This window comes from Chaetura pelagica, unplaced genomic scaffold, assembly GCF_000747805.2.
Source record: "Chaetura pelagica isolate M959 unplaced genomic scaffold, ChaPel_1.0 scaffold1195, whole genome shotgun sequence".
Taxonomy (NCBI): domain Eukaryota; kingdom Metazoa; phylum Chordata; class Aves; order Apodiformes; family Apodidae; genus Chaetura; species Chaetura pelagica.
This window is the reverse complement of record NW_009953422.1, coordinates 29,953-41,593: the sequence shown is the minus strand read 5'-3', so window position 1 is coordinate 41,593 and position 11,641 is coordinate 29,953. Positions and strand designations below refer to the sequence as shown.

At 57.7% G+C, this 11,641-nt stretch overlaps 1 protein-coding gene across 1 annotated transcript in view; it reads right to left on the bottom strand.

Annotated features, from left to right (window-relative positions):
* Positions 1–8,863, bottom strand: part of CCDC78 (coiled-coil domain containing 78) — a 13,501-nt gene extending 4,638 nt beyond the window's left edge. The window contains exons 1-9 of the mRNA XM_009998479.1: positions 8,831–8,863; positions 8,453–8,581; positions 8,174–8,260; positions 7,756–7,935; positions 4,166–4,321; positions 3,271–3,395; positions 2,211–2,289; positions 1,547–1,672; positions 388–599 (exon numbers count right to left, since the gene is read on the bottom strand). Coding sequence (XP_009996781.1) covers positions 388–599; positions 1,547–1,672; positions 2,211–2,289; positions 3,271–3,395; positions 4,166–4,321; positions 7,756–7,935; positions 8,174–8,260; positions 8,453–8,581; positions 8,831–8,863 — 1,127 coding nt within the window. The remainder of the gene's footprint in view (positions 1–387; positions 600–1,546; positions 1,673–2,210; positions 2,290–3,270; positions 3,396–4,165; positions 4,322–7,755; positions 7,936–8,173; positions 8,261–8,452; positions 8,582–8,830) is intronic.
* Positions 8,864–11,641: the final 2,778 nt, after the last annotated feature.

Sequence of the window (11,641 nt, the reverse complement as noted above, 5' to 3'; positions counted from 1 at the left end):
CTGCTGCTTCCCACAGCCCAAGCTGCTGGGAGAGCTGCGGAGCAGAGCTGGGAGCCCCGCAGGGCCGGGCTGGGAGGAAGGAGTTATTTGTGGTGCCTCTGCAATTCCACACCACGTGGAATCCTTCCCTCACCCTCCCAGCTTCCAGAGGAGAAATACACGTGCAAAACAGCTCCAGGCTGCCCAGAGCACTCTGCTGTGGGGCTGGAGACCTCCTGCCTTGTCTGGAGCAGGGAGATGAACACCCACCCCAGATCCCCTGCTCCACCCAGCAGCCGGGTTCTCCTCCCTCTTGGCCATGGGGCTGGGGGCCATGGAGCACTTCTCAGCTTGTTGCTAAGGTCCAAGTGGGAGACAGAGGTAGCCCAGAACCTCCCTCAGCCCTACCCATAAGCAATCAGCAGGTTCTCATGCTTCTTCACCAAGTTCTTCATGCGTTTCTTGTAGCCACGTGCTGCCCCAGCCAGCTGCTCCTCCCGAGACCTGTAGGAAGCCCTGACATCCTCCAGCATGGTGTCCACAAAACGTTTCATGGGAGCAGGATCAGCTGGGGGCTTGCTGGGCCCTGCTGCATGGCTGGGTTTGCTGTCCATGTAGTCCTTTCAACACAGAGAGAAAGAAAGGGAGGCAATCAAGTCATTCCCTCAGGCACGGAACTGCCCACCCGGGTGGGCAGGTATTTGTGGTAACAGCAGAGGGACCAGGGAATCTCTTCCGTGGTCTGAGAGCTGGAGAGGCTGATTCACTTCCATCATGGCCCTTCAAGACAGAGGAGGCATCTGGGCTGTATCAGTGACCCACCTAGGGAGTCACAAGTTGGCATCAGGAGTTACCACCTCGAGTCCCCTGTTCTTTCCACCCCATGCTCTCTCTGCTCAAGCTGGAGGTGCTTCAGCATCACTCTGGTGGAAACTAATTTCAACTGTTCTGCTGAGTCTCCTGACCCATCACCAGACTATGTTCTTCAGCACCAGCCTTCTCCCAGCTCAGAAGCTCTTGCCCAAACCTGCCTACTGCTACCTGGGGGGGGGTAAAAAGGGATTTCTGTCCAGTCTTGCTGCTCATGACCATCAGGTCCATGCCTTGTGCTGAGCCCTGATGGTGCTCTGGGGGCCCCACTCTCCATCCAAGGTGCTTGTTGCCAGAGGCAGCTCCAGGCACTGAGGCTGGCAGAGCTCCCTGTGGGACAGCCAGGGAGTCACCAAGGAGGTGGCAACAAAGCCTGCCCTGCTGAGGGAGGTTGTCAGGGTGAGCAGAAGCCAACTGGAAGGCAGCCACTGTAAATAAAGGGATCTTTCAATCCCAAATAATTTGACCAAGACAGCAAGTCCCAGCAGAAGCTCAGACCCTTTGGCACGAGGAGACCCAGGCAAGGAGAGGGGCTGGGATGTCCTGCCCCAGCCCAGCTGAGCCCACCGAGCCCTTCCAGCTGCCAGCACAGGCCCTGCTGGCTGCTCTGCTCAGCAGCCCACAGCCAGGAGGGGAAACTGAGGCAGCCTGCAAGGAGAGACTTCCCCAGGGGAGCTCTGGGGCTGGGGGTACCCACCGCCAGGTCCTTGATGTGCTGCGCCAGCCGGGAACGATATTCCTGGTTCAGCTCCTTCAGCTGGAGCTGCAGCCTGGAGTTCTCTGCCTCCACCTCCTGGAGCTGGCTCTGGGAGCTCAGCAGCACCTGGGAACAGCAAAGGGGCTCTGGGAGCTCAGCAGCACCTGGGAACAGCAAAGGGGCTCTGGGAGCTCAGCAGCAGCTCAGCACAGCACACACACTTGCTGCTGCCCTTGTCCTCCAGCCCAGCAAGGGGCACTAAGAAGGTCCATCAGAGATGGGCACTTCATTTCCAAAGCATCACCTCCTCTCAAGCTGGGAAGGTCCTGGGCTTTCACCTGGCAATGTTTATAGTCTCTGTTCCCCTGGTACCTTCTGTCACTGACAATCCCCCCGTGGTGATTTCACCATCTCTCTCTAAATACCAGTGAATAAATTTCCTCTCACCACCTGTGACAAGCAGCACTTTCCCCCACGTGCATCACACCCCTGGAGAAGGGACCTGCACAGGGAGGAGCCCCTCGGTTTGACAAGCTCTCTGGAGAGGGAGAGGTGTGAGAGCACCCAGTACAAGACCCCCACCCCCTGCTAGCTCCAAGGAGAAGCTCCTGGCACCCTGGAGGAGTGGATGGGCAGTGTGGGTGCTGAGGGAACCTGCTCTTACCACTGATTGTTCCACCAGCTTCTGCTGAGCATCCCCCATGGCTCCCTTGGCCTCCTGCAGCTCCTTCCCCATCGCTGTCCTGGGAAGGCAGGAAGGTGCTGTGTTTATTTTAGGCCCCCCCAAGCTTGTCCATGGATTCAGTACAATCAGCTCTGACAGGGAAACCACTGAGGGATGACAAAAGTCTCTCAGCAGGAGCTGCCAAGCCCCACCAGGTGTGTGCCAGCCAGCAGGGCTCCTGCAGCCTCACTGTCCTACCAGTCAGGGTGTCATGGAATCCCAGGCTGGTTTGGGTTGGAAGGAACCTGAAAGATCACACAGATCCACCCCCCTGCATGGGCAGGGACACCTCCCACCAGCCCAGGTTGCTCCAAGCCCCATCCAACCTGCCCTTCAACACTGCCAGGGATGGGGCAGCCACAGCTTCCCTGGGCAACCTGGGCCAGGCTCTCACCACCCTCACAGCAAAGAATTCCCTCCTCATGTCCAACCTCAATCTCCCTCTGCCAGTTTTCATCCATCCCCCCTTGTCCTCTCCCTCCCTGCCCTTGTCCCAAGCCCCTCCCCAGCTTTCCTGGAGCCCCTTCGGGCACTGGAAGGTGCTCTAAGGTCTCCCTGGAGCCTTCTCTTCTCCAGGCTGAACACCCCAGCTCTCCCAGCCTGTCCTGACAGGACTCCAGGTCTCCAGGGTCCCTCCTGGGGCAGCCTTTGCTGGGACACAGACCCCATCCCAGCCTGTCAATGGAAGGGCCACTGGGGAGGAAGGTCTGGGGCTGGGTTCACCCCTGGGTTGTCACTTCTTTGCCACGTGTGTCACAGAAGGGGGATTTTCAGAGGTGCCCTGGTCAGTGGGACACACAAACAGCACCAACCTTGAAGCAGAGAGCTGCCCCTTTCCCAAGAGCCTTGAAAACATCAGGCTTTGCTCCCAGGCCTCCCATGTTCCAAGGGGGAAGGGTCATTCCCCACCCTGCACCCCAGCTCCTCTCCATCCCATCCAGCTGCCAGGAGCCCCCCCAGTTGTCCTGCCAGCCAGAAGGACCTGCCCTGAAACACTCACAGTCTCTCTTCCAGCTTCTGCTGCTGCAAATCATAGGTTTGCTTCAGTTTTTCAATCTCTGCTTCTATGTGATCCTGGTTTCCAAGCAACAGAGGGACAAACGAAGAGGAAAATGAGGCAGAGGCCTGGGCTGAGGGGGAGCAGTGAGGGGAGGCTCCAGCTGACCAGTGACAAACTGGGGAAAGGACAGGTTTAACTGGGAGTGACCAGTGCCTGTGGCACACCAGGAGGGGGGTGTGCTCTGGAGACAGGGCACAGGAGGTGCCCACGTGTTGTTCTCCCATGGGAGAGTCAGGTTCCCAGCAGGAGCAGGTTGAGCCCAAGCTGGTACCACAGGGGCTGCAGAGGGCAGGGAACACCCTGCTCCTCTCTCTTTTGGGGGCTTTATCACCCCCATCTTGCTCAAGGAATGGCAAGGAGGAAAGGAGAAAGCATCCTCTGCCCTTGTTGGTCTCCCACGGAATTCTGTTGGATCCCTGCTCTCCCAGGGACCTGTTGGATCCCTGCTCTCCCAGGATCCTATTGCATCCCTGCTCTCCCAGCAGCCTGCTGGATCCCTGCTCTCCCAGGGACCTGCTGGATCCCTGCTCTCCCAGGAGCCTGCTGGATCCCTGCTCTCCCACCAGCCTGCTGGATCCCTGCTCTCCCACCAGCCTGCTGGATCCCTGCTCTCCCACCAGCCTGCTGGATCCCTGCTCTCCCACCAGCCTGCTGGATCCCTGCTCTCCCACCAGCCTGCTGGATCCCTGCTCTCCCACCAGCCTGCTGGATCCCTGCTCTCCCACCAGCCTGTTGGATCCCTGCTCTCCCAGGGACCTGCTGGATCTCTGCTCTCCCAGGAGCCTGCTGGATCCCTGCTCTCCCAGGGGCTGGCACTGGGCAGGGAGGTCCCTACCTTCACCCCTGGAGCCCAGGGCTGGCTCTCCCTTTCCAGCTCAGCAGTGGATTCCTTGGCCATGGCAGGGAAGGGGTTGCTCTCTGTGCCAGGAATGGTGCTCCTGGCATTGGCCAGGCTGAGCAGCTCCATGCTGAGCTCCTCATTCCTCGTGACCTGCCAGGTGAAAGAAGAAGGAAAGAGCTCCTGAAATCCTGCCCCTCCAGCCTGGCTGCTGCCCTCTGCTCTCAGTGGGTAACACGAGGCAGGTCCTCACATCCCCTCCTGGAATCAATCCCTAATTCTCACGGGAACCAGCACCAAGGCACCAGGATCCCCCAGATGGATCCTGATTCCCTCTGCCCATCTCCCTCTACCATTCAAACACAATCCCTGGTGCCAGCCCAGCCCTGGGCACAGCTCAGCCTTGACCTCCAGCCTCCCTCCTTCCAGCTTTCCAACCCTGGACAGTTCTGGACCCCAGAAGGGAAGAGAAGGGCCCCAATCTCCATCCCTCAGGGCTGCCAGCACCCAGTGAATCCCAGTTAGGTTGGCAGGCATCCCTCCAGCAGCACCAGCCCACGGCACCGCGGGGGCAGCAGCCAAGAGATTCAGAGCTGGTGTGAAGTGACACATCCCCCCCAAAAAAAGATAAAGAGGATCTGAATGAGAAAAGGGGCTGTTACAGGTGATGTGGAAGGGAACACTGAGGGAATTCATGTCTCACGGGAGGGTTTCTATGTAGATAACAAAGCTTTGATGGGGTTTATGGCTGGGGACAAGCTTGAGTAATTGTTACCATGGCAGTGAATTGGGAGGATGGGAGGGAGAGGTCATCTGAGTCACTGGGGAGAGAGCAGCTTATCAAAAGATAGCACAGGGTGGGCTGAGGGAGAGGGGAGAGGAGAAAAGAGGCTGACAAAGAGGTGAGATATACAGCTGTGAAAACTGACAGCCAGGCAGAGCCAGCCTGCTTGGTCCCCAAGGCAGAGCCCCATCCACAGTGCCAGGCCTGGGCAGGGGTTGGGACACACACACAGAGCACAAATGTACCTGCTCGGGGCAAGAAAGGCAAAGCCCAGGTTTGTGAGGGGCTTCTCTGCCTCCCCTGTGCCTCCCAAGCCTGGCCCAGCTCCAGGGAAAAGCCCAGCGTGGAACTGGCCTGGAGGCTTTTGGGTTCCCTCCTTGGGATCCTGCCAGAACAAAAGGAGGAGGAGGAGGAGGAGGAGGAAAAGCAGAGTGGAGAGAAAGGTCAGAGTCTTGAAAAGGAGGAATTTCCAGCGAGTTAAAAGAACAGGGACAAAGTGACCCGGCTGGCACCTCCAGCCCTGCCCTGCCCCTGCCCCGGGGAGGTGGCTGTGGGCACAAAGGGGCTGCCCCAACCCCAAGGCAGGAATTCCCAGGCACAATTCCAAGGCTGTTTTCCCTGCCAAGGGAGAGGGAACGAAACGAGCTGCCCCTGCACCAAGGAGCCATGACAACATCTTGGCAGGGTCACAAGTAGCACTTGTAATTGGGAGCGTGTGAAGGGCTCATTGTCTGCCCCGGCAGAGCCGCGGGGAAGGGGAGGGGGCAGCACCACACGCTGCTCTTCCCCCCTTCCCTTTGGGAATGTCCAGGCTGGGAAAATAATGAGCAAGGGGCCCAGGCAGTGAGAAGCCCCAGCCTGCCAAGTCGGAGCCTCATTTGCTTCAGGGCAGGGATGCTCGGTAGTTGGAGCCAAGAAACTGGGCTTAAAACCCTCAGCCTGGGAATTCCAAGCAGGGAATTCACCTTTGGCTTCTGGAATCTGCTCCAGCACTTCCTCAGGATGCTGTCCAGGCATGGAAAGGAATCCATGTGCTTTCACTCTCGGGAGAGATTCCAGGCTCCATGTGAAAGGAGGGGTGTTGTTCCCACCACTCTGCTCAAGCCATGGCTGCCAGCTGGAGCTCCAGCTTGGGATGGACCCGTGGCACCACCTTGGGGATGGGAAGCAGAGGAGCTGCTCCCCTGCAGAGGCAGCAGCCTGTGTCACTGCAGCCCTGGTGACAGCCACACGTGCTGTGCCCTGTGCTCCAGGGTGGCTTCACAGCCCTGCAGGCTGCTGAGCTTCCCTCCTCAGAGGAAATTTCCACCCCTCAGCTGACAGGAGAGAAACGAGAGCCCCAGAGAGTCACTAACTCACAAGGGGGAAGGGTTTTAAGCTGCAAGAGGGGAGGTTGAGATGGGATGTTGGGAAGAAATTCTGTGCTGTGAGGGTGGTGAGAGCCTGGCCCAGGTTGCCCAGGGAAGCTGTGGCTGCCCCATCCCTGGCAGTGTTGAAGGGCAGGTTGGATGGGGCTTGGAGCAACCTGGGCTGGTGGGAGGTGTCCCTGCCCATGCAGGGGTTGGATCTAAATGATCCATAAGGTCCCTTCCCACCCAAACCGGTTGGAGATTCTACGATTTGCCACGAGGTGATGATGAGCCCATCCATTCCTCCAGCAGGGCTCTGCCCACCAATGCCACCCTCAGGACAGACTGGACACTGCCTAAATCATCTCGCCTGCTCCCAGTCCCACATCTTCCCACCACAGCTCTGCACTGGGCCAGCCCAGTGCACCAGGCAGTTTGCCTGGAGCAGCTACACGATCTGCCAGAGGAGCTGGAGGTGCCAGTCATCAGATCCCACTCAAAGAGATGGAGAAGTGGGAGAGGGGAGAGGGAGGGAAGAGAGGAATGTCTATAGAAACAGCAAGTCTTGCCAAAAACACACATCTGGGTCCAAAAGGCTTTAGTTAATAATTGCTAAGCTAAGAGGCACCAGGAAACTGGATCTATTTTAAGGCACAAGTAGAAACTTGTTTATGTCTATAAACTTGCTGACCTCAAAACCTCCCAGGCCCCTTCCTGCTGCCACCGGAGAGGGACTCCAGCCCCTTCCCACGCAAGCCAGGCAGAAATAAAGGGGAACAAAGCAAGCTGGGAGCCAGGGGGGACAGGCCCCACTGTCACCTCCCTGCTCCTGCTGGTGACAGGGCTCTAGGGTGGCATGAAAAGAGGAGGACTCTGATCACAGGGTGCTCAGGAGGGCAGGCACAGGGATCAGGGTGGTGGTCCCTGCTGATCAGAGGGGGTTCTGCTGGAAGGTGAGCATGGTAGAAGAACAGGCTCCGGGGAGACCTTAGAGCACCTTCCAGGGCCTGAAGGGGCTCCAGGAAAGCTGGGGAGGGACTTGGGACAAGGGCAGGGAGGGAGAGGACAAGGGGGAAGGGATTAAAACTGGCAGAGGGGAGATTGAGGTTGGACATGAGGAGGAAATTCTTTGGTGTGAGGGTGGTGAGAGCCTGGCCCAGGTTGCCCAGGGAAGCTGTGGCTGCCCCATCCCTGGCAGTGTTGAAGGGCAGGTTGGATGGAGCTTGGAGCAACCTGGGCTGGTGGGAGGTGTCCCTGCCCATGCAGGGGGGTGGGACTGGATGGTCTTTAAGGTCCCTTCCCACCCAAACCAGTCTATGAGCTGCTGATTCTGTGAAACCCCTGGGCCCTGCAAACACACCCACGGGCCATGGATACCCAGCCCCAACCAACCAACCAGGTCCCTGGGAAAACAGCCCAGAGAACAAGAGTGAACACCACAGCCTGTCTCTCACCTCCTGGTCCAGTTCTTTGCCCAGGGCCAGGTAATTGCTCTTCAGGATGATGTACTCAGCTGCCAGCTCCTTCCAGCTGCTCTCCAGGGCGCCCAGACGTTCCCGCAGGGAATCCCGCTCCCCGGTGACCTGCTCCCTGCACAGCTCCAGCTCCTGCACACGGGTCTCCAGGGCCAGGAGCTGCAGAGGGGAGGCAGCAGAATCAAGGCCGTGGCAGGGATCACAGAGGGTTCATTGGGCCAGCAGGTTGTGACTCAGAGAGGTGAGTTTTGTGGGACCCGCAGCACCGGGGGGACACGTTCCTGTAGCTGAAGCCCAGAGAACACAGCAAGGAGAGCAAAGAAGGGTGGGGAAGGTGCTGGGCTTCTGGTTAAAGGCATAAAGAGCTGAAACCAGCTGTTTCCAAGGTTCTGGGTACCCTATTTTTCAGTTCAAAGTTCTCTGTCTCGTGCTGCTCCTTCATCTTGTTCGTCTCGATCTGGAGATCCAGGAGATCTTTGGAAATCTAGGAGAGAGAAGGGACACAGGAAAGGTCATGGAATGACCCTGAGGCCAAGCCAGGTCCAACAGGTCACCCCAGGGAAGGGAGCACAACACATACACCCCTAGAAAAAGAGGCCCCAGCATTTTCCAGGAGGTTTTCCACTGCCCTCACACGGCTCCGTGGCTCAGTTCTCTCCAACTCCCCAAGTTTTACCTTCAGTTTTTCCTCTTCACCGAAGCCCATCCTGGTTGACAAATCCATCCTGGAGCCAGCCAACCTCCTCATCCTCTCCTGCAGGTCTCCAAGCTCATCCAGCCTCTCCTTCCTCTCCTGCTGCTGCACCTGGAGACACAAACACCTGGGGCAGCTGCTGCCAGAGCCTTCCCCTCCCACCACCAACCTGGTGCAGGAGCACAGCACATCCAGCTTTTTGGACCTTCAATACATTGTAGTTGGGCTTCCCAGCTGCTGTTTCCCTCCTGGGGTTAGGATTCCAGCTGCAGAGGGTTGGTGCCACGGCCTGGGAAGGGGCTGCACAGCTTCCCACCTGTATTTCCATTAGCCAGGTGCTGCCCGTGGCAGAGGACTTACCTTCTCATCCCCTGCCACACTTCCCAAATCCATCTGCTGGGCTGCTCAGCACTTGGTTCTTGGCACAAATCAGGATCTAAAGGTCCCTCTGGCAGCAACTCTTCCCTCCAGGCAGGGCACCAGCAGCGTTGCTAACAACTTTGGTTACTAGCAGGTGTGGCATCCACCTTGGTTTGAAGGTGGAGCCAACGACCACAGCGCCCCCGGGGAAGGAAAAGAGGCTCCTTGGGAGGTTTCTCTTCAGATACTGAAACCAGAAGCTTAGCACTGAAGCAGGGAGCCAGCTCAGAGGCATCACCCTGTCAGACTCCTACAGACCATTCCCAAAATCCACCTGCAGGGATCCCTCAAGAATGTCACAGCTGATGAAGCCACTAATGAATCCAACCATCTGCTGCCAGACCCTCTGGTAACATTGAAGATGAACTTGCTTCCAGGCAATTTGCCTTTGATGTCCACCACCCCTGTCCCTCCTGTGCCCATCAGCCATCCAAAGGGGACCAGGATCTCTGAGCTCTGACCAAGCCACAGCTGGTGACAAGGAAAGACCTTCCCCCATTGAGCACTTTGCATCGGGATTCTGGTTGGAAAAGACCTTTCAGATCATCCAGTCCAACCATCCACCCAGCACTGCCCAGGCCACCACTGACCCCTGTCCCTCAGCACCACATCTACAGGGCTTTGAACCACCTCCATGTGGAAAAAGAGGAGTTTGGAAGCAAAACATGCACTGAAACAAACCCTGACGAGCCCAGACAGGGGAGAACCTGTGCTGGGCTTCTCACCACTGCTCACTCCAACCACCCAGGCCTGATCAGCTTCCAAGCTAAACCAGGACTTCAACAGAGTCTCTGGTGGAAGAGCAAGGGTCACAGAGGACACAAGGCATGGTGGATCATGCTGGAAGACCTTGGTGACCTGCAGCCTCAGGGAAAAACCAGCCAGCTCTTGATCATCTCATTTCGGGGCCATTATCACTGTTATTGCTGTCGGGTGGGTGAGTTTAGGGAAGAACTTGTCAGAGAAGAAAAGCTTTGACAAGGTGATGTTCAAAAAAGACCCCAACTCTGAAGAGCTGCTCGATGTCTGTCAAAGCAAGGAGGGTGACAGAGGGAGAGGGGCCATCCTGGTGGGAGCTCTGGGCCCAGCAGAACTCACCAGCTCCTCACCTGGTCCAGGCTCTTGGAGAAGATCAGAGAATCTCAGACTGGTTTGGGATGGAAAGGACCTTAAAGATCATCCAGATCCACCCCCCTGCATGGGCAGGGACACCTCCCACCAGCCCAGGTTGCTCCAAGCCCCATCCAACCTGCCCTTCAACACTGCCAGGGATGGGGCAGCCACAGCTTCCCTGGGCAACCTGGGCCAGGCTCTCACCACCCTCACACCAAAGAATTTCCTCCTCATGTCTCACCTCAGTCTCCCCTCTGCCAGTTTTCATCCATCCCCCCCTTGTCCTCTCCCTCCCTGCCCTTGTCCCAAGTCCCTCCCCAGCTTTCCTGGAGCCCCTTCAGGCACTGGAAGGTGCTCTGAGGTCTCCCTGGAGCCTTCTCTTCTCCAGGCTGAACACCCCAGCTCTCCCAGTCTCAAATGCTGCTGGTGAAGAAAAAAAAGCCCCTCACCACAGATTCCCCCAACAGCCACAGAAGCCAGACCCAGGGGCTCTCCAGGGGCTCGGGGGAAGGAGACACTAACAAGACATGCAATTATGTCTCATTTTTCTGCAGAAGAACTTAACAGACCTGAAGTAATTTTATTAAGGTAATGAAAGAGCTGCTGAGAGTTCAGCCTCTCCACCCCCACTGCTGAGCAGGAAGCCACATTCACACACTGCCCATGGTGCTGGGGGCCCAGAAGGCTCTGCTGGATGTTCCAGCACACGGAGGGGCCCAGATGTGATCCCACTCCCCAGGGGCTCCCTGGTTCCCAACCCCAGTGACAGGGACACACACAGGGTGGTTTATGTCACTGTCCCTGACACCCCAGCCCCAGAAGGGACCTGCCAGGGCCCTGAAATCAGAGAATCCCAGACTGGTTTGGGCTGGAAGGGACCTTCAAGATCATCAGGTTCCAACCCCCCCTGCATGGGCAGGGACACCTCCCACCAGCCCAGGTTGCTCCAAGCCCCATCCAACCTGCCCTTCAACACTGCCAGGGATGGGGCAGCCACAGCTTCCCTGGGCAACCTGGGCCAGGCTCTCACCACCCTCACACCAAAGAATTTCCTGCTAATATCCAACCCAAATCTCCCCTCTTCCAGTTTTAATCCATTCCCCCTCATCCTATCACTCCATGCCCTTGTTAAAAGTCCCTCCCAGCTTCCAGCTTGACAAATACTCTTCCCAGCAAAGCCGGGGGGTCCCTGAGTCCCTGAGGTGCCCGTTTCACCAGGCAAAGAGCAAGAGAAGATTAACTCACTCACACACACAGGGGGTGATTTCTGCCCCTGCAGAGCCCAGAAATACCAGGTCCCCACTTTTCCAATGGTTTGGGAGCACGGAGCCCATCTTGCCCAGGATCACACCACAAACAGAGCGGGCAGAGGAAGGAGGTTTCAGGCTGTCGTTGCAACCCCAAAACCTCCCCCAGGGCTCCGGGATGGAGACCAAACCGAACCCACATGTCATGTGAAGCCCCCTGCGGGTGCCGGGACGCCGGGTCCTTCCATCCCCTCTGCTCATCGAGGCCACTTTTCAGCGGTGCCTGGACCGGCTGGGAGGAGGAGGGACGAGCTCCTCACCCGGGGGGACGCAAAAAATACAAAAGCTTCCCCCCCCCCCCCCCAAATAAATCCACAGCAGCCCCAAAATA